The sequence below is a fragment of the Branchiostoma lanceolatum genome, chromosome 11 (assembly GCF_035083965.1).
Source record: "Branchiostoma lanceolatum isolate klBraLanc5 chromosome 11, klBraLanc5.hap2, whole genome shotgun sequence".
Taxonomy (NCBI): domain Eukaryota; kingdom Metazoa; phylum Chordata; class Leptocardii; order Amphioxiformes; family Branchiostomatidae; genus Branchiostoma; species Branchiostoma lanceolatum.
The window spans coordinates 17775882-17803874 of record NC_089732.1 but is presented as its reverse complement, the minus strand read 5'-3'; the positions used below and the strand labels follow the sequence as shown (position 1 = coordinate 17803874).

Below are 27993 nucleotides of genomic sequence, written 5' to 3'. Positions count from 1 at the left end.
TAAAGGGCATTAACCTCATTCATGACATTGGGAACATGTCCAAGCCAGATCGATCAATGAAAAATTTCACTGTCGCAAGGAAATTTAGCAAGCCAGTAGTACTAGTACTAGATGATTATCCTGCTGATAAGATGCCACTTTCTTGCTGATATAATCCTGTACACTTCCAAGAACACATGGGACACATTTTTACACAACAACATTTCTGGATTAAGATTCCCAGGCTGGCATTTCAGTAGGGCTCCAGGAATTACTGGCAAATTCCTTTATGACTGGTGTTCCTGGTCTTCCAGTGGGACTCGAATTCCATCCTGGCATTCCATCCTGGGATTCCATCCTGACATTCCATCCTGGGATTCCATCCTGGCATTCCATCCTGGGATTCCATCCTGGCATTCCATCCTGGGATTCCATCCTGGCATTCCATCATGGGATTCCATCCTGGCATTCCATCCTGGCATTCCATCCTGGCATTCCATCCTGGCATTCCATCCTTAGCTAACATCCCTGGCTATTCACGCTCTAGAGGACTTAGTTCTATAGTTCAGGGAACATAAGTGTACAAGCTGTTGCATGGTGTACATGTATGCTGTGTCTGTTGGTAAGTGGACTATGATGTTAAAATTTGTGTAGATTTGGCTTAACATGTTGTTCATGTAAACAGCAGTCCTATCAGAGTAGAATAGTCATTTTGTATGGTGGGAACCCGGTCCATGGGCTGTTTTCAGTTGTCATGATCAGGCTGTGATGAAATCGATGTTCGTTCTGACAATGGGGTGTGTCTGGTAGAATCTAGTGGAACTGTCGCTGTCTGTGTGTGTGCGTGTCTGTGTGTGTGTGCGTGTCTATGTGTGTGTGTATTTGTCCAGTAGAACAGGTACCCTTCAGCCCTTTACGTAAGAAATCCTGTATGAACAGCACCACCTATCACTATGCCCTAAGCAGGGTACAGTAAAAATTAAAACAACAACCACCGTCGCCATGGCAATGTCTTTTTATCATTGCCAGTCTTGTTTGAGAATGCGACTAGATTTAAAATCACGGTCGAACGGTGCAACAATAAAAAATGAAGACCTGCGCCAGGATAATGGCTGCAGAACTAAGCGGTAAGCTGAAAATATTTACCCTACCGCGAAAATCGTGGGTGAATTTTTTATCATGTTCCCACGCCCGCGGTACAAAAACTATCCGTTCCTAGTGGCAAAATTACCCGTAGAAATAAAGGATACGTTTCTCTCCTTTGTGATGTATTTTTTTGATTTGTAAAATGTTTCAAACGCCAGAAATTGCTGATGAAAGTGAGCGCTAGCGGCCGTGCGCTTCTGGACGGCCGCCATGATGTTTTTAGACCGCAGCAGAATGACAGGCCTGTTTCCTGCCGTCATGTTTACACCTATTCAATCGATGATTTTTACGATCAAAAAGCATTGAATCAATTCAAGTAGAGTTTTACCCCCAAAAATATTAAATTTTCTTTTTGTTACTGGTATCATTTTAAAGCTCATGATCTGCCCGTCATTATGGTGCTATTTTCATTTTGCTGCGGTCTAAAATGAATCACAAAGCTTTCTCCATGCGGTCGGCCTGTCATTGGATGGCGACGCCGCGCGGTCCTGACGCGCGAAATTTGAACTGCGCGTTTCAAAGGAACCGAAGATATTTGACTGGGCCGGCACAAACAGATAATTTCTGATACTATTGAGCAAGAATTTCAAGGATATTAAAGTATTTTGGATTGTTTGTAGACAGGGTGGGGGTGAAAAAAATGCCTGTAAAAATGTTGAACTTGATGCCAGCAGTGAAGTTTCAAATTATGGAGTTTGACTTTATTTGTTTTGGTCATGAAACCAATTATAGATAAGTTTTAGAGTTATCTATTTATTTATCATTTAATGTTATGTGAATCATTACTTGCCTTGTTCCAAGTAAAAAATACCATTGTGTATTTTCCAACTTGTTGAACTTGAGGCACCGTGGCCCCCGGATAGGGGCCAGCCGGGTAACCTATGCCCAATTTTTCTAAAAATCCCTCATAGTAGTATCATTTAGCATGTAGGAAGGTATTGAACGAATTGAATTGCCAAATGTAGGCTTTTATCTATTCAAATACTTTATTCCCGGTTGTTAACATTGATTAATACAGTCAAACCTGTATTAGCGGTCACCTTTGCATAGCGGCCACCTGCCCATAGTGGTCACTTTTTGTCGGTCCCTTTGATTTTTCCCATTGACATAAGCATTAAGAATTAGGCTATAGCGGCCACCTGTTCAACGCGGTCGCGGCCAGACGATTTTCGGTCCCTCGAGTACAGTAACACTGCCGATAACGGCCAATGTGCGCCGGTGGAAGCCGCATCGCCACCGCACGCCGGGTTCAAAATCTTCATTTTTTTAATGCAGTTATCAACTTGACAGGATAATAATAAAGAAAACAAGAATGTTTTATCTTCGTTAGATTATCCATGGTTTGACGCGAAGTCAAGTATTTCTTCACATGGCTTGCGTTTGTACATCGTAGCATATTTGACTATTTCTGTGCATTTGGACTGGACAAAGATTACGGTAGTTTTTGGAAAATACAACTCGCACATGTATCTGATGCGCCAAGTTCGCAAATTATTTCTGAATGTCGGCCCAATATTTCCGTTTTCCCCGGGACTTCATCCGAAAATGTGCCCAAACACGATTTTCAAAATGGCGGAGCAGTATAAAGGTCATCGGAAGACACCACTGTTGCGGAGGTATAGTGTGTTAAATCTATTTTGCTGCAAACTATCACTGAGGATAATTACTGAACCAAAAGCTTCAAACTAAATATGGAAAACATTACTATGTTGTAAAATTTGGGCTGTTGCAATTTTCTGAAAAGAAAAAAGCCCTCAAAAGAGCGACCTTCCTCTCATTACCCTATTAGCATAATGGTAGAAGCCGATCATGACAAGCAAACAACAACAGATTAGGAAAATTGTCGCCACGATTTTATGTTTGAAAACGGTCGAAAACGAACAGTAAGTAGCAACTGAGCAACATATATTTTGTTCTTAACTAACTAGGGGGCATTTTGCTGCGAAGGACTTTGTTTCATATGATTAAAACTCGTTGGTGACGCGTGTGCCGGCAGCGAAGCAGTCGCGAAGGATCAAGAGTAGAGTATGGCGATGCTGGTCTGTTCAGACATGAAGCTCGAGCAAGCCATGGATTTTGGAGTTGGCAGATACAATAATTCTTTTTTCAAGCCCATAATAGAAGTAGAAGAACAACAATCGAATTTCTAAAATGTGCCTTACCTATGTAATGTTTACATGTGTACTGTACGGTGAATAAATGTATCTCAGTGGGGACTGAAAACATGTGTCACTCGTGGTCAATTAATCAACATTTTCTCCATAGCGGCCACCTGTCCTTAGCGGCCAGTTTTGGCCAGTCCCTTGAGTGACCGCTATAGACAGGTTTGACTGTACTAATAGGAGTATTACTTGGTATGTCCAAGACTTTTGCTTGTTCTTCCAACTTTTTGTAGTGGTGCTCCTAGATTTTTGCTGGTGCTCCTAACTTTTTTGAGTTAGGAGCACAGTGCTCCTAGGTCTAAAAGATAGTCTGGAGCCCTGGTTCTGTATGTGTCCTGTAGCTGTGTCCAGCCCTAAGATGTCCCTTGCTGCAGTGCTGGGTGGGTGGGTCATGTACATGTATTAATGCATACCGTATTTTCTCGATTTAAGTACGCACTTTTGAAACTTTTCAAAATCCAAAAAGTGTCTCGTGCCATCGCCAAAGCGGGGGTGCGTAATTTATTTGAGGTCACTGTCCGGACAAGTCGGAGTAGAACCTCAAACCAGCCGGAACACGGACGCAGGGAGCTTCCAGTAACACCGATTCATCCATAAAACCAAATATCATAAAACGTTTAGATAAGAATGTTGACGCATAAAAATAAAGTTGAACTTCAATAAACAAATGCGTTTCGTTTGTGTATTATTGATATTAACACGAAAAATAGATACGTTCCGTACACTACAAGTCATCGTACTTAGCACCCGGCGCACAGATGGTTCGGGACCCAGGCGATCCCAGTGCCCAAGGACCCCGAAAAGATTCACTTGGCAACCTAAGTTTATTGGAAGAACATTTATGAACGGTAAGATTCAAAAATTATGTACGCAAATTTAGTTGATGTTTAGTTTATTCAAAATGAATGATTATTTGTTTAAACCTTTATATAACACCACCGTTAAATGTCACGGACTGCCAAGATACGTATCCTCTGTATTGTGTCCTAGGTATTTTCAATATCTTTCCAAGAGACAGAAGAGTACAGAAGGCACCGCTGAAATCGACAAAGATTGTTGAAGCGACATGGAAGCTACACCAGCACAACAAGTCCCGCCAAGTAGCGTTCAATCCTGGCCACGATATCCACATCTTGTTTCCAATATCCAATCCCTTGTGTGAAGATATAGCGTCGAAGATGATTAAAAAAATTGTATCGCGGCATTAAAATTCTTGCAACAGTTCACACAAATATCGCAAATTTATCATCTAGAAAAACTTTCCCACGGCAAGTTCTTGCGGCTTGTGGAAAAACCACACGTTGATCACGCCCTCAACGCAGCACAGAGGCTGCCGCCGTCCATCATTGTGTTATATATATATAGCAACCGCCAGTCCATAGCAACCGTCTGCCTGCCCGCCGCTATTGTCACTGGCTGTTTTGAAAAGTGCGCGTGACGTTTTCATAAATTTACCATATTTAGATGGCTGGGCTAGGCTTGAATCACGTGCCTGTTCATACATGTCAGCAGGTAAACAAAACCGTCCGGAACTAACCGCCCGCTGCTCTTTATACAGATTACTGAGTGTTCTCGCAGCGCTGCTAGAGCACCTGCTAATGTTTGGTGGGTTGCAAAAAGCGGCTTCTCTTTATTTTTAAAAAACATGCGCGGTCCCACGCCACGTAATACATCAATCGTTTCCAATGTGCTTTGTATTGAGAAAATATGCCGGCCTTGCAACCCGGAAGTTCACACTCAGGCTGTACGTTTTCTCCGTTACTTTCACAAACTAACTGGCTTGAGTATTTCAACCTGCCATTACATGCTGTTTTGTATATCTTGCGTGTAAATTTCAAGGAACTTTTTAACACTTTATTACATATTGTTTTTTCAATTTCAGGCAGAAATTAACGTATCGTATCTCCATCATGTAGCTCAGGTATTTCAATTCAATGACTAACGGAATAGCACGTGCGCTACGAAAAGTAAAAGTTTGTACATTATTAATTCGAAAATTATTGCGACCTTTGCGCCGTGGGAAATGCGAGCGCTGAGTAGCAGCTCAAGTCGAACAACATGTAACAAAACGTAAAGAAGCCGGGTATGGCAGCATGTGCGTTTTGAACATTGGAAAAGCGGGGCGTCGCTGCTCTGCCCACCGCTCGGGCGGAAGATTGCTGGACGTCTCAAGAAACTTGCATATCTCATGGCCTGTTAACTATGATAAACGACTTAAATCTCTTTTAAAACAATAATTTGTGGTAGGAACTGCCGTCAAGACATATACTGGTCGGGACATTTCAACTATGGCGTCGGCCCGGAGAAGGGGTGCGTACTTTATTCAGGTTTTTGCATTTTACGTTTCAGGACCGCAAATTTGCTCGGGGGTGCGTACATTAATTAGGGTGCGTACTTTAATCGAGAAAATATGGTATGTCCTGTATGTGTCCTGTAGCTGTGTCCAGTCATCAGTGGCCTGAGACGTCCCATGCTGCAGTGCTGGGTGGGTGGGTCATGTATTAATGTATTTGTCCTGTATGTGTCCTGTAGCCGTGTCCAGCCCTAAGATGTCCCTTGCTGCAGTGCTGGGTGGGTGGGTCATGTACATGTATTAATGCATATGTCCTGTATGTGTCCTGTAGCTGTGTCCAGTCATCAGCGGCCTAAGATGTCCCATGCTGCAGTGCTGGGTGGGTCCAAGGCTGCTCACACCAGTTTCTCCATCCACAGACACACCAGTCAGTCTTCAGGAGACTCCTTACAAGGTCAGGACTGCTCCTTCAATCGTTGCACTTTCTTGATACTTCAAGGGAAGACAGGAAATACAAATATCTAACACAGCCAGTATACAACTACTGCAACTAAATCAAGCAATAGGTCTTAAATGCCCTTTTCACAATAAAGGGAAACGGTGTTCTCTCTTTTGTTTTTTATCCCTATCCACAAGAATGCATTCACAGATGGCAGACTTTACCGTTTTTAGCAGTCATCCATAGTCCTATCTTTGTCTGCATGGGGCCATTAAAGAAAAATTAGGCTATTTAACATCAATCTATTCACTGTAAGCAGAATGTTTTATCATGTAATGCAAAAGACAAATCAATTTTACAAAAATCATTCTTACTTCAAGTTCAGGGAAACATTCATAGATACTGTCAATGCCATTTACAACTTGCTATTGTCGAATGTGTGACTACCATAGGTGCAGAACTGTACAGATATCTGCTGCAGTATGTACTGAATTGAATGTGTGACTACATGTACATGTACCATAGGTGCAGAACTGTACAGATATCTGCTGCAATATGTATTGACTTGAATGTGTGACTATATGTACCATAGGTGCAGAACTGTACAGATATCTGCTGCAGTATGTATTGACTTGAATGTGTGACTACATGTACCATAGGTGCAGAACCGTACAGATATCTGCTGCAATATGTATTGACTTAAATGTGTGACTATATGTACCATAGGTGCAGAACTGTACAGATATCTGCTGCAGTATGTATTGACTTGAATGTGTGACTACATGTACCATAGGTGCAGAACTGTACAGATATCTGCTGCAGTATGTATTGACTTGAATGTGTGACTACATGTACCATGGGTGCAGAACTGTACAGATATCTGCTGCAGTATGTATTGACTTGAATGTGTGACTACATTTACCATACAAAAATGTAGGTGCAGAACTGTACAGATATCTGCTGCAATATGTATTGACTTGAATGTGTGACTATATGTACCATAGGTGCAGAACTGTACAGATATCTGCTGCAGTATGTATTGACTTGAATGTGTGACTACATGTACCATGGGTGCAGAACTGTACAGATATCTGCTGCAGTATGTACTGACTTGAATGTGTGACTACATGTACCATAGGTGCAGAACTGTACAGATATCTGCTGCAGTATGTATTGACTTGAATGTGTGACTACATGTACCATAGGTGCAGAACTGTACAGATATCTGCTGCAGTGTGTATTGACTTGAATGTGTGACTACATGTACCATAGGTGCAGAACTGTACAGATATCTGCTGCAATATGTATTGACTTGAATGTGTGACTATATGTACCATAGGTGCAGAACTGTACAGATATCTGCTGCAGTATGTACTGACTGAAGATCAGCTGAAGGAAAACGGTTTCCCACGACCCAGCTTGAACAAGCCTGGATCAGCTGTTCTCTTCAAGGAGCAAACAAAGAAGTCTTCTCACCGTAAGATGTCTTTTTATCATTCAGTTCCTGTTCATGTCATTTTCATGTTGAATGTAGCAGGCTGTCTTACAACATTGTCCAAATACAGCCAGGGTCAGAGATGGACAGAATCATCTACAGATCAGTATAAAAAGTTCAATCAAGATTGCATGATTTCAATTAGATAATATATAATATGCCTCTTTGTGAAAGAGAGTTACCTGGTATAGGTCAGTACCACTTTCGCTACTGTTAATAACATTGTGACTACTTTAACACTGGTGCTGAACTACTCTCACATGTATGCCAAGTGTGACTGATTTGCATCTCAGTTAGAGCAATGTGTGTCCGAATGGCCAGTACGAAGTCACTGACAGTTATTCTCTTGGCTGGTAGAGAGTGACCGAAACGCAGATTTAGTTGTCTGAGGATACAAAATATAATGGAAAACGGATGCTCACTGTTAAGAATTTCCATTTCATTTGTGGCCTGTGGTGTACAATATGTGTTCTTCCCACTTACATCCTTATCGTAGAATGCATAGTTATCAAGGCCTTCTCAAGATTGTCTTGTACACCTGGATATCTGACTTGCACATACCTCAGAAATTACTGATGCACATTACTAGATTCATAAATAGATAAATAAAGATCTCTTTAACTAATCAAAGATCTTTTTTTTTACTTTGAAGTTATTGTGGTTGATGGCAGCATTATGGGAGTAGACACTGCCCAATGTAACTTGTTTGTTTACATCCAGCCAGCAAAAAAATGGACCATGGAGCAGGTTGATTTTACACTTTTGAAAGCACAGAAAATATGGAAAAATCAGAATGCAATGTGCCGCTAAATGTCAGTAACAGGGAGATTACGTCATCCATAATATTTCCAAATATGCCACAAAAATCCTTCATTGAACACCAGGTTGAATTTCTTTGATTTTGTAAATTCTTTGAAGCTAAAAATAGTCTGTAGTGTTGTCTCCTTGTGTCATGTAGAAACATTGAACATTCCTGCAATCTATTGCTGTGAGTTTCTGTCTTGGCTCTCAGTGTGTAGATTTCTAGTTCACATAACAATGAAAGATTTATTTCCGTTTTCTTATCTCAGCTACCATGAAGTGTTGTGCTCGATGTGGGAAACAGTTCACAGTGTTGAACAACAACCGTTACCTGAAGAGGGATGAATGTGTGTACCACCATGGCAAGCTGTGGAAACGCAAAGGTCAGGCATTAGTTCACACTACATTATGCCTCACATTAGTGTACTTCAGTAATGTGATAGTTTTGATTTCCCTCTTTTTTAATTTTCAGGTGACTAAAGGTGTCTTGGAAAATATACAAAATATTATGTGACTCCCCTTCCTTAATGACTTTTGATGAACAAAATTGAACTTTACTCAAAATTGAAAATTACTCAAGTTACTGGATAAAGTTTCAGGGAGTCAATATAGTTACATAAACATGACATTGTAGTTGGATCCAAATTTTCCTCCCAGACCTCTGTTTTAATTGTGATCTCTTCATGAAAATTTACTTATTACCTTCGCCAAGAAGGTTATGCAGAGGGTAGCGTTTGTGTGTGGATTAGCAGCATAACTCAAGAAGGCCTGGATGGATTGTCTTGATATTTGGTACGTAGGTAGGTCTTGATGAGATGTGAAATTGATTAGATTTTGGGCCCCCTAGCGGCTTGTTAAGGTAGTGCAGCGGAACTTCATGTATTGATATCTCGTGTTCTGAACATGCTGTGGTCATGATTTTTGAGTGGTAGATAGCTCTTTGGACAGAGAGTAAGTGGTATAGGTTTGGGGGCCCCTAGCGGCTTTTTTGGAACTGCAGGAGCAGGTTTTGCTTCTGACTTTGAAAGGAATAACTCAAGAAGGGCTTGATTGATGGTCATGATTTTTGGTATGTAGTTAGCTTGAGTGACAAATCAGTATCTAATTTGCAAAATTAATGAGGAAAGTTTATACATCCACCAAATTTCATAATAGGACTCTCAAACATGTGACATATGTAGCTGAGGAATAGAGAAATATTATTAGTCATCGACTATGTAAATGAAGACCTAATTTGCATAATTAATGAGAAAATGCTATAACTCAAGATGGGGCTGACGAATCATCAGGATCTTTTGTATGTAGATAGCTCAAGTGATGCTTTGTATAATTAGATAATACTTATGCAAATCAGATTCTCATTTGCACAATTAATGAGGCAATTTCAAAAACCCACTGTACTCCATGATATGACTTCAAATATGTGACATTTGTGAAGAAGAGAGGAATGTTGATAGATAGAAAATATGTAAATGTAGATCTAATTCGCATGATTGATTAGAAACTACTATAGTTTCATACTGGTAAATTACGACAATTTCATCAACATGTGGGATTTGGAAGTTATGTGAATGTGAACATCGCTGACTTGAATTATGCTAATAAGGACCTCATTTGCATAATTGATAAATATTTGCATAACCCTCCTTGTTAAGCTCATACTTTGAACAACTTCTGTTATTTAGTGGAGAAGATGATCAACTGGTTATGATTTATAATTGATGAGAAACACTCATAATGCATCAGTCATAAAAGTTAAAATAATTTGGCGAAGGTATGAGGTCGTGGAAGTTTATTAATAAGAATATCTGACAACCAAGGAAATAAGATGGTGTGGCCTTAGTTCATGTATTACTGTAAAATGTATTTAACTTCACTGTGATTTGATTTCACGGTAAGGAGAAAATGTCTTATTATGTGGACAGAAGACAGAACAAACAATTTTGCAGCGGTTTTAAGCTTCTGGTGAAAAGGTTACTGCAGACATTGAACCGCTGCAAACTTGAATGCATTATTCTACAGTATGATGTTTAGGTTGTTGGTTGTTTCTGTACCAGTGGCAGGAGGTTTAGAGTCCAGGTACACCTGCTGTCAGGGGGACGCCCAGGCTGACGGCTGCTGTACAGGAGAGGTGGGGATTACTTCAGTCTGTACTCTCACAGAAACTGCAGGAACATACATGAGAGACCTTCATAAACCTGTCCCGTGAGATTCCATTAAGTCATGACACAATGTCATGATATGTCATTCACATGGACCCTTAATGAAAATAAGTTATGGAATATAGAAATGCATGAAATGTATTGTGTGGAGTGACTACCTTGTCAGTGATGACTATTTGAATTAGCTGACAAAATACTTTTAGTTTTGAAGATATTAAGTTAAAAATGTAGACTAGTACTACAGCAAGTATGAATTCTAAGGATCCGTATTAAGATGCTTTATTCCATTCCTTAGCTGCTGGATCATGTTTGTAGATACTGCATATAAGAAGTGTAACAAGAAGCCGCTACAAGTCACACTGACATCATACATAATCTACATGGTTGTAGTCCAAGGCTGTTCCATCAGGAACCACCCTGAAATACTGCTGTTTCTTTAACATGTGTTTTTACTGACTGTCCAGCTGCATGTCTGGGACTCTAGGAAGGAGGACATGGACGGATATGTCACCACCCTACAGAAGTCACCCTCAGAGGACCCAGGGGTGTTTGCACTGGACTGTGAAATGGTAAGTTTGTAACGCCATCAAATCTCAACATACTGATAGTGGAAGGATTTTAGATGTGATCAAGTAAATTTGCCAACTCTAAATGTATTAAAGCCCAAAATTAGACTAGGAAAAAAACTGTGGTACTTGACATGTACAAATGTTCAATTTCTGTTATACTGTGCCTAACATGAGTCTTGTGGGCCACCCTACCTGAACATCCAGTCATGGCTAAGGTTCTGGTTTGGAATTAGATTTGACCTGATTGCCAAATTGTCCATAAATAAAAAAATCTGCTGATGGAAATCAAAGGTTTTCTCATAAGATGTTTGGCTCCAGATTTTTCGGCCATTGAACACAGCATCAAACTTTACCACCACGCAGTAGACAAAAAGCTTATTTGGGGGCATTTTTCGAAGTCTCTCTTGCACAAGAGCTGTTGGTCCATCCCAACGAACCATTTAGCTGCCATTTCTGACACCTTCTGTGCAGGTCACGCAACATTCCCCTGTTGAAGGACTAGGCTGTTGTAAGTTAAAAAGAATGTCATATTACAATGTATATTATAATCGGGTCCCCCAAAAGTGCGAAATGAAACGAAATGAAACGAAATGGAACGAAATGGAACGAAATGGAACGAACTAAAACATATGTAACATTATGAAATGAAATACCAGTAGATAGCGAAATATAAGGAACGTTGTAACATTCACAATTGACGGGAACAGGAAGCAAATACATAATATAACGTGTTTTATTTCTTGAATCTATTTGATAATATTAAATACAACTATTTTGCTGCGTTTGTGTGGCTAAATTCTTCCCTGAAAATGGGTGAAAAGTTATCCACCGCTCTTCCTTTGTGTTTACCAACTATCTGCAAATGAACTGCTGAAAATAGCAGGGAAAACAAGAGTCCGAAGACCCAAAATCTCCATGAAATTTGTTTTTATATATGATGTGTTTTATTTGCCCTAGTTGTTTGTTTTTGCCGCTGGTTGTTTTATTTTATGTGCCAAAGGGTATCCACATACAGGTTTGGTAGTGTTCCCATTTGTGGTTTGACCACCAGCTGTTGGGACCTGTTGGGAATAGTTGACCTAGATAAGAGACGAACAGATGGTGCGACCTCAAAGCCCACAATAGAGTAGATAATTCTCATTATTTATGCAAATTCAGTCCGAATTTGCATAATTACCACTTTAGTTTGTACATCTCTGTCCAACCCACCTGCGTACCAAATATCATGAAAATCTGTCGCTCCTTTCTTCAGTTATTCTCCTTTGAATATTTTTACAAATACGCCATTGCAGTTCCAATGGCACATACCAGGGGGCCCAAAATCGACCTTGACGTTTCTCCTCCCAGCACCTACCCACAAACCAAATATCATTACAATCCATCTACACGTTCTATAGTTATGCTGATTTTACGCATCCGGTGACACATACATACACACACGGTGACACAAACATACACACACGCGCACACACGCGCAAACACACTAACTTTGCATGATTTGCACTTCAGTGTGTACATCTCTGTCCAACCTACCTGCGTACCAAATAACATGAAAATCTGTTGTTCCTTTCTTCAGTTATACCCCTTTAGAACATTTTAACAAATAGGCCATTGTAGTTCCAGGGACACTAACCAGGGGGCCCAAAATCGACCTTGATCATTCTCCTCCCAGCGCATACCCACATACCAAATATCATTACAATCCATCAACACGTTCTACAGTTATGCTGACTTTAAGCATCCGACGACACCCATGCAAACGATTTACCTCCTTACTAATGCAAATTCGGTCTCATTTGCATAGTTTGCACTTAAGTGTGTACATCTTGGTCTAACCTATCTTTGTACCAAATAACATGACAATCTGTCGATCCTCTCTTCAGTTCTTCTACATTGAAGATTTTTACAAATACGCCATTGCAGTTCCAGTCACACATGCCAGGGGGCCCAAAATCGACCTTGACCTACATCCACTTAACACCCACCCACATACCAAAAATCATCACAATCCATGTACAGGTTCTACAGTTATGGTGACTTTAAGCATCCGGTGACACATACATACACACAAACACCAAACGCAAGCAAAACTGTTACAGTATATCCATGAAAAAGCCTTTTTTCATGGAGATAACAAGCAAACGGAACTGAGTATCGAAGTAAGGACTAGATTATACAGAAGTTGGTGGTAACATTGCATCTCGTAATTCAACAAGAGGGCATGAGGCAAGCGTAATTTTATTATTTATACAGCGTGTTTGCGTGTTGAAAATGGAGCCCCGCATGCAAATGAACCGCCAATGTTGCCAGCGCATCGGAACTGTGCACGTGGGCGTGCTACCGACAGGTTGAATCAAACTCCGACTTCCAAGTTTTATTTACATACGGTTTAGTCCATAACTAGTACGTAGCATATGCATATCTCCGCAACAACGATTTTTATACAACCAATTGTTCGGCTGGTCGGCTGTTGGAGAATGGACCCCTCCTCTAATGATATGCAAATGCAGCTCTGCGCTGCGTCACCAATGTAAAATTTCATACTCCATTCAACCACGGACGTGGGCTGAGAACTACCTCTGGTGATTTCTGCTTCCTTGTTCACGACAAAACAAAGGGAGGGTGTGAACGAGCAGGACATGTATTTCAAAGTTCACACAACACGCAAACACGCTGTTTAAATAATGAAATTACTTTTGCCTCATGCCCTCTTGGTGAATTACGAGATGCAATGTTACCACCAACTTCTGTATAATCTAGTCCTTACTTCGATACTCAGTTCCGTTTGCTGGTTTTCCCTGCTATTTGCAGTAGTTCATTTGCAGTAAAATCAAGGAAGAGCGGCCGAGCGCTTTGCACGCGGCGCTCCCATTTTCAGGGAAGAATCTAGCAACACAAACGCGGCAAAGATGTTGTATTTAATATTATCAAATAGATTCAAGAAATAAAACACGTTATATTTGCTTCCTGTTCCGGTCTACTGTGAATGTTACAACGTTCCTTATATTTCGCTATCTACTGGTATTTCATTTCATAATGTTACATATGTTTTAGTTCGTTCCATTTCGTTCCATTTCGTTCCATTTCGTTCCATTTTGCACTTTTGGGGGACCGTTATAATCCTGTTCACAGGCCTATAAAAAGCTGTTGAACAACAGCTGTCACAAAAAATGGCTGTACCACAGCTATCGTACCGTCGTTTATTTGCCTAGCCTATAAACGATTGCTCTATAAGTCTCATATAGGGTTCTCCTTCAATTACATGGCCAATCCAACTCTCTCTGGCAAAGGGGCTCTCATCTTTCCATGCACACCCATCATCCAGAAATATTTATAACAATCTTGCCAGTAGAAAATGCAGCTTTACCACCACGCAGTAGACAAAAAGCTTATTTGGGGGCATTTTGCAAAGTCTCTCTTGCAGTCTTTGGCATGACACATATTCAAGACAGCTTTTGATTGTCTGACAAAGCTGTATTTCTACCCTTTATCCATGACAGTGTTACACATACGGAGGGATGGAGCTCACCAGAGTCTCTGTGGTCAACTGGTCAATGAAACTTGTATATGAGACCCTGGTCAAGCCTGAAAACAAAGTCATTGACTACAACACCAGGTAAGTCGCATGATAGGAAATATAATATGAAATACAGATATACTGATATTGTTCGAAATGCTTGTGGCACCAAAATAAAACCTTGCCGTTGCTAGATCTCCCCAGTATGTTAATTTATCCTGTATTATATATACATGTGGTACATATACATGTACTTAACCTTTCCTGGTCTTCCCGTTGATGTTATCTCATACCTAAGCTTTGCTGGTCTCCCCTGTATGTTCATTTATCCTGTACCTTACCTTTGCTGGTCTCCCCTATAGGTTCAGTGGTATCAAAGAAGAGGACATGGCTGGTATAGAGACAACTATAAGGGATGTTCAGGCAGTGTTGTTGAGTATGTTCAGTGCAGATACTATACTTCTGGGACACAGTCTGGAGAGTGACCTATTATCACTCAAGGTAGGATGCAACTTTGTCCTTTCGTAATATCAATATATCAGATAAACTGGATCAAAATGAAACACATTTGTTGTATGATTGTTATACATTTACAAACTGATCATGAGCCTCAGGGTATTCTTGGGACAGTCGTGCATGCAGGTTTCGTGCAAAATTGTTATGGAAAAGGTTGTCTTTGATCCTTCTTGGCTGTTGTTGCTTAAAAATACTATGACATCAACATCATATGATAGTGTAAGAAGACTGTGACCATGCCGCAACCAGTCATGCTAGATGCTGAGTGTGTGTTTCATGCTAGATGCTGAGTGTGTGTTTGTGAGTGTTTGTTCTGTGACATCCCACGTTCTCCCATACATGCAGAGTTTGTAGAGGCAAGCATCAGACTTCAAAAATTGTTTATATTATGAATTGCACAGACAGCCGACTGCCTACAGATCAGATCTAGGACCCGGTCAAAGTTTTTTTCTTGGTAGCAAGAATTGTATGTTCAGTGAAGATCCACATTTTCTCCTTTTGATTCCAATGTTAAGCATTGTTCTCATTGAAAACAAAACGTACACTGACTTTTGTACAGTGAACTAAAAAGTACAAAATGGAAGTATAAAATAAATCTTGAATTCTACTCACTAAACAATATAGGCTAATGTATGTAAATCTCTAATTATAATGAAAGCTCATCTGTGTTGGTAGTAATCATAATACAATGCTTAACTTTCTTCCAACACTAACTTAGTGTTAAAGGTATTCACGAAATCAAATTTTCGACCACCACTGTCGCCTTCTTCAGGATCAATAATGACCAATCACTGCCGAACGTAAACTCGAGAGAGTTACAGACACGTGACTTTATTGACACGTGTCATTGCGGATACGTGACGTCAGTAATTGGTCAAACGTGCCAGGAAGTTTATAACGCCCACTGTCTCTGTTGAGTGATTGCTGGAGTGCCCTGATGTATATGGCCTATGCACCAAGGCCTAAGCCCACGCACAGGAATTCATAGACCAACTCTCTGGACCCCGACATCAAATTCACATCGGAGAAGGAATGAGACAGAACCCTCCCCTTCCTCGACACTCTCACCACAATCCAAGACGACAGTTCACTACGTCTGAACATCTACCGGAAACCCACTCACACAGACCAATACCTCAACTTCAGATCCAACCATCCTCTGGAACACAAACTTGGGGTCGTGAAGACGCTACTCCACAGAGCTGACACGATTCTAATGGATCCACACGACAGAGAGACAGAGAAACAACACATCCAACAGGCACTGAAGGACTGCGGGTACCCTAAGTGGGCCATAGACAAGGCGACCGCACCAAAGCCCCCTCAACAGAACAACAGGAACTTGGGAATGAGAGAAATGGACAAGGGACGCATCACCCCTCCGTACATCAAGACCGTCTCAGAACACCTAGTCAGAATATTTGCTTCACACGGGATCTCCACCTGCTTCAAACCTACAAACACACTGCGACAGCTTCTCGTGGCGCCGAAGGACAAAACCCCAAGAGAAGAGAAGTGTGGCGTAGTGTGCCACATTCCGTGTCAGGGAACCACCTGACAAGGGACTTGCGAAGACTTCTACATCGGTGAGACAGAACGCTCATTGAGAACTAGATTCCTTGAACACAAACGCCCCAGCTGAGCCAGCTCGCATTCGTCTGAAGTCTCTCAACACATCCACATTGAATCTCCGGGCCATACCGTTTCACTGGACAAAATCAGAATACTGGACACTGAGCAGGACTTTATGAGAGGTATAAAGGAGGCTATATACATCAGGGCACTCCAGCCATCACTCAACAGAGACTGTGGGCGTTATAAACTTCCTGGCACGTTTGACCAATTACTGACGTCACATATCCGCAATGACACGTTTCAATAAAGTCACATGTCTGTAACTCTCGCGATTTTACGTTCGGCAGGGGTTGGTCATTATTGATCCTGAAGAAGGCAACAGTGGTTGGCGAAAATTTGATCCGTGAATACCTTAGTTTTGGAAGAAAGTTAAGCATTGTATTATGTAAATCTCTATAATACCTCAAGTTAATTCAATCAGGTGAGGTTAACGTATCTGTTCTGATAACAAAGCAATCTTTTATGTACACATGTATTTCCATATTTTTGCATTGTGAGAGCTGCCAAATCTGCAGATATAGTCAAATCCGTTTGTGGCATTTTTTGTAAGAAATGATCTCTACTTTAGATGCCAAAATATGTATTATGATTTGTTTTCTTCTCCATAGATCATTCACAGTAAAGTTGTGGACACCTCTGTTGTCTTTCCCCATAAAATGGGGCCGCCCTTCAAGAGAGCTCTCCGGACACTTATGAACGAGTTTCTGCAGAAAATCATACAAAATGACGGTAGGTCCACGGGAACTTCTGTGTGATACCATCTTTCTTATATTTTGGAACAGGACATGTTTGAGTTTATGAATCCCCGAGAAAAGGAAGTTACATCGTGGTTTTGTAAATACAAATTGAAAGAAGTTTTTAAAGATGGCAGCTGAAATAGTTTCCAAAGTATAGGGACAATTTTCTTGTAGATGCGACACATTGTTCCCTGTTGTGTCCCTACAGTGGGCGGCCATGACAGTAAGGAAGATGCGGTGGCCTGTGTGGACCTCATGAAATGGCGCATCAAGGAGGACATCAGGAGCAGCAAGCTGTAAAACTGAACATGACGGAGACTGCAGGAGTACAAATGGTTTTGAAGCAAGCTGGGTAGCGTGTAGACCAGGCAGTGGCGAGGGGGGCATGCATGTGAGGGGAGGAAGACTAGATGGTGTTCTACATTAATACACCGTATAATGGTCACATTTCCGAACTGGCTCCTGGCCAGACAGTTTTCAGGAACGAAAAGTGTGATATAAAAGACAATGAAACACACAAGATGTAAAAAAAAGTAGTCATGAGCATAAGCTGTGTAATTTTGATACACTTTTACTTTTCCTTCCTGCAAACAGCCCAGCCTGGCCTTGGTTTGGAAATGTGACTCTAGCATGGGAGATATTGCAGGTACAGTATTTCTGACACTTTAGACCAAGCAAAACAAAAGTTGTGTTTTCGGGAACCCTAGCAAAAGTGGCAACCAATTTTGTTGCTCAGCGTCTCATGAGAGACTAAGTCATTATTCCTTGAAGATAACCTGAGTTAGGAAAACGTAGCATCTCTTTAAAGTAGTATCAACAGACCCACCAGATAATGTACTATTTACATTGTGGACTCCCAGCATGATAGGTGGCAACTAAGATAGATATTGAACTGAAAATATTTTTGATAAAAAGGAAATCCTTTGAAGAACATCAATTTTGCTTGGCCCAAACACTTCTATTCTCTGAAATTCCTGTCAGTCTGGATACATCTAAGATCTTCCATTGCCCTCCTCCCTCCATAGCTCTGATTTGGTTGAAAATCTTGTTTTACGATATCATATGATGATTTATTATGAAACGTTATTATGTTTTGACACACTTCATGAGACAAGCAAGACAACAACAGTGTTGAAGACCTTTCTGGCTTGAGTTGTTATGTGCACAGCAAACATACATGTACTTTTACACACATGTACTTATATACACAATGTACTTGTACACAGATGTACTTGTACACACATGTACCTGTACACACATCTACTTGTACACACATCTACTTGTACACACATCTACTTGTACACACATCTACTTGTACACACATCTACTTGTACACACATCTACTTGTACACACATCTACTTGTACTTGTACAGGCTTTTTTTCTACAGATAACGTAAACTAGACGGAAATGTTCCGTTGGTTCTACTGAAAGAGGATTTTGTACTTCACCAATAAGATGATTTTTATATAACTACTGAAGAAAGAGGGACTGCTACCTTCAGACCTCCGTACAAGACTTTCCTTCGGTCATCTACTTGATTTTGCTCTTCTTTTCCAGTTGTCAGAAAATAATACATTAAAGGATACCTCCTACACTTTTTATCTTTACTTGGATGTCATGAGTCTACTATGTTCTTGCTGGCATAACAGTCTGGAAGTAAGCTGCTTTTCTGTGAGTAAGTCATACCAAATTAAGTCACCCTAGTCTCCCTCAGTGATCTTGTGATTATCTTTTTTTGTCAGATTCTTTAGTTTGAGTAAGGCCATAAAGCAGCAATTTGATTTCTTGGTTCTTGGACTTTTTAATGTAGAATTGTAGCAAGAGGAGATCAAGAAAGCAGAGGGCTGGGGTAAAAACTTGCATCTGACTCAGTTCACTCCATGAAACTGTGTGCACTACAGATTTTCCCCTCAGATTCTGTTTTCATATTGATATTCCAATCTAGCATTACTTGTTTGAACCAAGAAATTATATTGGTGTGGCAAAAAAATGTGGGCAAAATTGTTGAGTTGAATCATCTGAACCCCCCCACCCTTCCCGTCTTTCTGTACTGTACCAAGTAATGGTGTTAACGCTGACATACAAGGGGTGATCAATAAGTCCTCGGCCTCACCCTGAAATAAGGTGCACAACTCAAATTTTTTGGCATAGTTATAAAGTATGATGTCTTTTAGCAATATCCACAAAATTTCAATCCAATGTGGTCATCACTTTTCAGTCGACGTCCATTTGAAATCAGTAGGTAAGTGTCGAGAAAAACAAGGTTGAACTGTGATCAGAGCTTCCCATGCCATGAAATCGGCATAAGATCTTCAAAGACATTCATTTTTTTGTCAAAATGTTTGATGAACATTCCCTTCTTGTTTCAACTAAAAAGAAGTGGGTATCTGACTTGCAGCAGAGGACGTCGGCCCGCACACCTCAGGTCACAGCTCAATAAAAAGTCAATTGTCCATGTCATTATCCTTCTACCTCACCTAGCGTTACTGGGTGCTACCTGCAAATTAATGATCACAATGATTTGAATTTTGGTAGACATTCATAAAAGCCTTTATTCTTTAAAATTATTCCCTGATATTTTGAGTTGTGCACCTTTTTTCTGGGTGAGGCGGAGGACTTATTGATCACCCCTTGTACCCTCAACTTCCTAGACTCTTTCTGACCAAGCCCATGTACATACAAGGGTGTAGCTTATATCATTAGCTGGACTCTCAAAGGCCCAGTGCAAAATTAAAAGAAGTGTTGTCTGCCAGCAAACAGATTAGCCAGAATATTTGGTCCAAACATCCTTTTTTTTTGTATTGCATAACCCGGTAAACCGCCTCATCGATCATGGCATAACACAACAGGTTTGCACTGAAGATTACAAGCTGCATATGCAGACAGATTTATTTGATCCACTCACACTGGGAGGGACCCTGCTCTTTTCATTAAGTGTGGTGGGTTCTTTACCTGCTCGAAGTGTGGTTCTCCTAAAACATGCCACCACAACACGACGGACATCTGTTTGAAGATTAGCATTGGGACAAGGTTGACAGCAATAGACATGTAGCTGTGTTTGTACTTCAGGTTTGTGTACCACAAATATGTCTGGCTGAGTTGTGTTTTCTCAATAGGCCACAGCAAGTAATTTTTATGGATGACATCAGCGCGCTCATTAATTTTTGCCTGATTTCGAAATAAAAAACAAGAAATTTCATTGCCCTCCGACGGTGGTCAACATGCCAAAAATTGGCAAATATGTCGTAAACGTTGACAGTCTAAGGTGTTTCATTGCATATGAATACCCAGTGTAGTAGTTCCTGCCCATGATGGTATGATAACCATGATGGTTTTTATTTTGGCCCTATCTCATTAATTTTGGAGTCTGCGGAGGATGTCATCCATAAAATTTACTTGCTGTGGCCATATGTATGTTTGCGTTTTCACATACATTATCAGCAGAACTCGAGAAGCTATGGATGGTTCATAATTATCTTTGGGTTGTATTGGGAAGATGATGGTCAAGGTTGTCTATGGGCCTCCTGCCGGCTTTCCTTGGTATTGCTATGGCACTAGCTTCCTGTTTTTCTCTATCTTTTGTCCTTGACATGCTATGACCTTGGTTTTTTTAGTGGCAGAAGGCTTTTAACGTCAGGACTTGTTTCAACAAGGTATCTAAAACAATGATAAAATAGGGGATTAAATTTTGGGGAAAATTATCATTTTGGATGTACTTTTAAATCTTTGTGGTTCAAACCGCAATAATACATTGGCAGAGTTTTGCGGTCTTAAAACGTTTTTTTCTGAGATCCTTTTTACCGAATCATTACAAAGCTTCATTACCCGCAAAGGCACCATTTTTGTCGGACTGCAATGTCATGTACCATCTGGGTAGTGGCAGTGCAGAGGCTACAGAACAACAACAACGATAGGCGTTCTCTGTGCCCTCAGGCGTCTGAGTGAAGCCTATCCTGTTCATCTTCTATGAACCACTTGTCTGTCATTTATCAGGAATGTTCAGGTCCGACGGGTCAACATGGCCAAATGACCTGTCCCAATGTACACACAGGACGTTATGTAACGGGATTGACCACAATTTAGTAAGAGTTTTACCTGGCTCCATCTTATTTGTGTCAGTAACGTTTCGGAAATAGACCTGTTACTTAAGGACTATTAAAGGATCAGTTTAAATCCCGCGCAACAACGCGACTCTCGGGTGAAAGTTCACTTGACTAGCGTCGCCATGACGACGCAGACGATACGAGACAGGTACAATTATCGGGGCTGTGTGCCGCGCAGCAGGGAAAACATCGCGGATCGACGTTTACTTTCTACGGACGTCTCTTTTATCGCGCACGCCGCGGAAATAGTGCTGGGAAGCTTTTGTTGGCTCAGGTCGGGACGGACAAAAGCTCCATGGTTTGTAACTGAGGGTTTAAGGCGGACTGAAGACACATATACAGACCAGACTCTGGACGTCATTTCGCACCGATTGAGACCTGATAAATGTCTGTTTCCAACAAACCTCTGAACAAATCCTGATGAACGGAATAAACTGTGACGGACCGACATTACCAGACAACAATATATTGCAGGAACCGACCAGAAAAGGGAGGAGCTGACTTGATCTCTTTTGACACCTCCATACAAGAACAATCCAGCCGTAATCACCGCGTTAATGCAGATCAATTTGCGCCTAACACCCTTTCCTGTGTCTGGAGTGTTGTAAGGACTTTTCAACATCCCGGAGCACCGTTGCGTCCACAGGTGCTCAAATACAGCTTCACACCTGATTTCTCCGCCCTCTTCAGTCGTTGCGTTACCGGAGCCGTGCCCAGGATGTCCAGTCTCAGACCAGATATCTACACTCTAACCACTATCCGGAAACTGTCGGCCTCGTCCGTGCGGACACACGCGTCCAGTACACAGTCCTCCGGCCGCGGGGGCCCTGCCGCCCGAACTCAGGTCATCGTGGAAAACACCTACAGAACGGAGCCTGATGTCAAATTTCCCGTGAGGAAGGTTCGAGAGATTATCAAAGACGTGTTAGAATCACGACTGGAAAAAGGGCGGTACAAACCTGAGGATAGCAACGAACTAGCGAAGGAATTGTCTGAGGTGGGTGTCAGTACGTGTGGCGTGTTTATCTCAAATGTATCATAAGTTTAAGGCAAGTTTGTAAAATTACTATCGATAAATTGGATGGGAGGGGGTCCACACGCAAGGTCTACCCTCGGATGGTTAATTAAGATGCCATCCTCAATGGCAGGGTCTTTTGTCTACGTGGAGATGTAGTGAGCTGTAATTAACAAGCCACGTGCACGCCCCGGGCTAGACCAGTCATATTACACTTGCTGGTTTTCTGGTGTATGGTGGTAAATTGGATGACGGTTTTGTATTCCTAGAGTGTGTGGTTACTTTTTTTTAGATGCTGTCTCTCTCATGGAGTTTTCTCTTCGCTTTGTTCTTGATATGACAGGCTTACACCGACCGCGATGCCCGATAACTTGTGCCCCAACCAATTCTTTTCGGACTTACACAACTGGCCGTAAACATATGACATGATAATACATTATAGCAGATATAGCTTATATATGATATATGGCAGTCTACTGTAGGTCTGCTTTCATTTTGATAACAAATATGTCACAAGAACAGAACGTTCAGCAGAACGCAATTCACGAAGTAAAAACTGTATGCAAAATAATGCAAATTATGTCATAATTTGCGTTTACTGATGTTCATCTCCACCCAAACCACCATTGCTGCAAGTGTGAAATGCACACTGTCAGTTTTGTTCTAACGTTTTTATTTGCCTCCGTGTTTTCTGTTGTACAGGTCATTAAGAGCCGAGTGAAAGCCCTACAGGTGCCGCGGTACAAACTGGTGTGTTTCGTCCATCTGGGTACGGGGAAGAAGTCAGAGGTACACGCATCCAGCCAGTGTATCTGGAACCCAGACATAGACAGTTATGCGGATTTCACATTCACAAATCAGCAGATGTTCGCAGTAGGGATCGTCTGGGGGATGTACTATGAATGATTGTAGTATGTGGAACTAGGGCGGTAAATTACGTGTTTTCCTGTCTACAAACACACGTTAACGTACAGGAAAACTACTCTCCCGTTAGAGTTCTCCCATTGAGGTTGCTGGGGTGATATCTGCTGAGTGTCCTCTCCCCTCCAACTTCTGCTTGGAGAGTAACGGATAACTGATACATGTCCCCACTTTCTTTTTGTTTCATATTGATATTGTTGTCTTCATATCTATGCCTTACTTTGATTTATAAAATGTTAACAATTTTTCAATCTCTTTGATCAGAGATATTGCCTAGACCGCTTCATAGGCAAAAGGCTAGCCTAAACACCTTGTCCATAAACGTGTTTTCATGTGGGTAACGGTTTATCACAGATACCCTCCTGATTACCGTGACCAATGGTTTGGTGTTCGAATCCATTCCGTTCTTTGTACATGTTCATGACTTCAGTTTGTGGAACAAGAGGAGTAATCCTCGGACTATACTGTCTACTAACACAAATCTACCGTGCAGCAGACAGTCTGTTCTATGTGAAAATGTGTGCTGTATCTTTATATATATCTAGGCTATGTCGGAAGTTTGACGTGCGCCATCACAGGGCTGCACAATTTTGACTCACTCTCGGTACTGTGAACATGTAATAGATATTATGTATTTCTCACATTGATAAGTAACTAATAACTGATTACATGTGTTTATTGTTAATAAAAGTCTTATCTATCAAGTATCCAGATCGGGTCATTGCTAGTGCGTTGAATAACAACATGATTTAAGATTTTGTTGAACGTCCAGACTCGGTAGACAATTTAATGATACTGAGCAGTTTTCAGTGACGCTTGACCTCTGAACTTAGTTGAACTTCGCGAAGACCTGTATATAACATAAGAAAAAGATCGAGCTATATAGATGGACACTTAAAAAGACAGCAGAAAAGTTCCTAAATCATGTTTGGAACAAAATAAGTCTGATATTCTATTGATAGACCTTGAACGGGGACATCTAGCGATACCAACACGGGGAATTCAAATTCAAATTCTTTATTCAAAATATCACAACTTACAGACAAAATAACATGCCTGAATGGCGATGATATTTACATGGCCTCTGTTGGTCAGACACTAAAAATATACAATAAAATAGAAAACACCTATAAACAAAATACAATATATCAAAAATATCAATATATGCATCCAAGCGGTATTGCACATTGGGCGCTACTGGTTGTTGTACAAACTGATTGCCTTATGTAGGAAAGAGCCCTGTAGTCTTTTGGTTCTAGCTGGGGGGATGGAGATGGTGTGTTTGTTCCTGAGTGACCGACCAGTGGCTGCGGATCTACAGGGGGGGGGGGCGAGATCGTGTAGGGGGTGGTCATCTTGGAGCATTTGTTTGAAGAGTTTGACAGCGGCATCCTCGCGCCTAGACTTGAGGGTAGGTAGTTCAGGCACATCACGCCGGCCTGCTCGGCTGATGACACGAAGAGCTCGCCGTTGGATTCGCTCTAGTTGGCGCTCCTGTTCCTTGCTGCATCCAACAAGGAGGACATGCCCGTATTTAAGCACTGGGCGCACAAGGGACAGGTAAACTAGGACTAAGTCTGCTTGGACAGAAGCCTCAGGTAGTGCAGTCTACGTGACGCTTTTGTCACAGTAGAGGTGACTTGTTCTTGAAATGTAAGGTCTTTGTCATTGATGAGACCGAGACCTTTTGCAGAGTCTACCCACGGAACGCATACACCCCAAGGGTTAGCCTTGGTGGGCTGGGAACAGATCTGCACAGACAGATTTGTAACAGTTGACTACGGGTTCGATTCTACTCCACTCGGCCCCGACCTTCATCAGTGAGTGAAGTTCTGCTGTGGTGATGTTGCTGAGCCCAGCACCCCTTTTTACGTGGTAAAAAGCTGTCTACATATCATAAACCATGGGGATCCGTCAATCCTTTCTTGAGTTTTTCTCTTTTAAATTAAAGTTTAAAACAAAATCGGCCCCTGCAGTTCCAAAGCTACGAGTTGCTAGGTGGCCCAAATTTAAACATACACGACTTATTCTCCCTCCAAAAAGCTAACTACATGTACCACTCCAAAAGCATGGCCATAGTATGTCTAGAACACGAGATATCAAAACCGGAAGTTTTGCTGATATTTTGAAAAATAACCCAATACAGCTGGGAGTCTTTATCCAATCAGAGCAGGGCGTAACTATGATGGCTCCCTGCTGATCCTGCTGCTGCTCCAGTGGAGGGATCCTAGCCCAGCATTTGAGCTGGCGAGAAAGTTACTACAGAGACCAGACCAGACCCCTACACGATATATATTTTAGAGATTGTGGGTCTGGCATCCAGGCTAGTTATCGTGGTGACAGACACACACACATGCACACACACACACACACACATGCACACACACACACACAAACACACACAAACACACACACACGAACGCTGATGAAAACATAACCTTCTCGGCAAAGGTAAAAATCCTAATCAGCTACGCCACGAAACATCCCGGTGTACACAGAGCATGCTGATATCTATTGCACTTAAAGTGACGGGGCGTACTGGTACACGTATAAAGGCAACGACCGTTTCAAAAGGCGACGACCGTATAGGAGACGGAGATTAGCGCCGACGACAGGAATTTGATTTGTTAATTCCGCTACTGTCGGTACTGTCCGCTCTCCATGGTCACTACCAGTCCTCTTTACACATACGATATCTAGTAGACATCTACTAACCTTTGTGCACACCTTAGGACGCACCTTGTGTAAAGTGTGGTAACTAAATACTGTCCTTTCTTAAGTAGGTTTTTCGAATGAGGCTTAACACGGCCAGCTTCTCCAGTCAGACGTGACATGTGACACACCGTGCCGAGAGCACGTTCTGTTTTAGACCATGTTATGGAGTGGAACTTGTGTACGTATAACCACATTGACTTGATTTATGGGTGACCTTTTTGAATGGGCAGTGGGTTGTTATCCACTGTGTCTATGGCACGGCAATGGAGGGCGGAGCCAAACCCTCTCCTTCCACCACCTTTTACCTCCCCAACCGAAGACAGGTACCCGGGCCATTTTTACACCTGGGTGTAATGAGGACACAACGTGACATCTCTCCCGTGTCCGCTGGCCTAGCCACTAGGCCAGCGGACACCACAATATGACATCATCTGGACGCCCCAAAATCTGATGCGATCACGAAATTGGTAATAAAGAGCATGCCTAGATTTTTAAATCTAAGTACTGGTAGAAATACGAAACATTTTTTGATCACAAGATTCAATCAAAATGCTCCAAATTGATTGGCCTATTCCAAGATATCCCCGGTCGCAATCATCACAACGATCGTCGTGTTTACACAAGAACCTGAGCTATCAGTCAACACTGGCCAAATAGATCGAGCCACGGTGACACCATATTTACACCCTCCGTATCAACAAAGCAAACACATGTACAGCTTAATTGCTTCATCATTAATTAATGATTTCCCAGACGATGACGTCACGATGTCATAGATACAGATCGGGTACAGTGGTAACCGCTGACCTGTCGTCCGTTGAGATGGCTGATATGTCACGGGGATTACTTGTGCAAACACGCTTTGTTATGAGGTGTTTGATTGGTACAATAGAGACTGACATGCGTCCTTTAACAGGTGTTATTTCTCCATCACCGTTTCAATACATGTTGACCTTGAGAACTGGGTAACAACCGTATGATTAGAAACTTTGGACAGATAAATAGACGATATGAACATCATTAGAACTATTCGTCCTGTCGGTCCGTAGCTGGTCTCACATGTCAGTTTGAGGGGATCCGATTGATCCTAAATGACCCAATTCATTACATGTATCGCTTTGCAAACTTGTGGGACCTGAGCGGCGTGCCGGATCTTGGAGACTATTCAAATATCTTACACTTTGAATTTACGTTCATGACTTAAGAAATATTCTATCATGATCATCAAGAATGCTAACCGTCTGAACGACATTTTAACATTACGTAAACAATATCGAGTCCTAGGCTCGTCATCTGTTGCTACTAGAATTTGTCAGAAGAAGACTCAGAACGTTACCCTGGAAAGTTGATTCCCAGCGACCGGACGTCAATCAATATTCCCCAATATAAAGATGTTGGTTAGCAGGTTTTAAAAATCCTACCTTGGAAAACTTACAAAAGTTCGGTGTCCAACGTGGATCGCTGTGAGCGCCGATTGATGACGCTATTAAAAAGGGATTCCGGGGATGGTCCCCCGGGAAATTTTAGAAATTCAAACCTTCTGAAACGCTATTTAACGCATTTCTAGAGGCAAATTTTCATTCAGTTAAGTGGGCCCGCCGGCAGCACATGAAAACCAGTAGCACGTAATTTTTGATCGCACTTTCACCCAATAGCATCGTCAAAACCACACTTCCCCTTTGTTTACAAATATACGTCTTGAAGAACTGATCTGAAAAACACATCACTCAGGTTATCAAACCTTACTACAAGTCACTGGAATCGAATGACTGTAGATACAGCATGG

At 41.6% G+C, this 27993-nt stretch overlaps 2 protein-coding genes and 1 long non-coding RNA gene across 6 annotated transcripts in view; 2 read left to right on the top strand and 1 right to left on the bottom strand.

The window, feature by feature from the left end:
- Positions 1 to 19060, top strand: part of LOC136444459 (RNA exonuclease 1 homolog) — a 51691-nt gene extending 32631 nt beyond the window's left edge. For 3 of the 4 annotated variants that reach the window (XM_066442014.1, XM_066442013.1, XM_066442012.1), the window contains 9 exons: positions 5912 to 6034; positions 7359 to 7496; positions 8585 to 8698; positions 10373 to 10446; positions 10942 to 11046; positions 14547 to 14662; positions 14926 to 15064; positions 17323 to 17443; positions 17660 to 19060. In XM_066442014.1, the coding sequence (XP_066298111.1) occupies positions 5912 to 6034; positions 7359 to 7496; positions 8585 to 8698; positions 10373 to 10446; positions 10942 to 11046; positions 14547 to 14662; positions 14926 to 15064; positions 17323 to 17443; positions 17660 to 17751 (1022 nt within the window). In that variant the 3' untranslated portion in view covers positions 17752 to 19060. Of the gene's footprint in view, positions 1 to 5724; positions 5773 to 5911; positions 6035 to 7358; positions 7497 to 8584; positions 8699 to 10372; positions 10447 to 10941; positions 11047 to 14546; positions 14663 to 14925; positions 15065 to 17322; positions 17444 to 17659 lie in introns of all 4 variants that reach the window. The other variant, XM_066442011.1, reaches the window with a different exon arrangement.
- LOC136444473 (uncharacterized) lies at positions 2130 to 26254 on the bottom strand. Its single transcript, XR_010757273.1, has 3 exons — positions 26208 to 26254; positions 7496 to 10480; positions 2130 to 6072 (listed from the first exon to the last, which is right to left on the bottom strand). It is a non-coding gene; the product is annotated as an uncharacterized lncRNA (long non-coding RNA).
- LOC136444470 (dynein light chain Tctex-type 5-B-like) lies at positions 19738 to 24199 on the top strand. Its single transcript, XM_066442035.1, has 2 exons — positions 19738 to 22553; positions 23274 to 24199. Exons 1-2 carry the CDS (start codon positions 22275 to 22277, stop codon positions 23475 to 23477), a joined length of 483 nt encoding a protein of 160 aa, XP_066298132.1. The 5' UTR covers positions 19738 to 22274; the 3' UTR covers positions 23478 to 24199.
- Positions 26255 to 27993: the final 1739 nt, after the last annotated feature.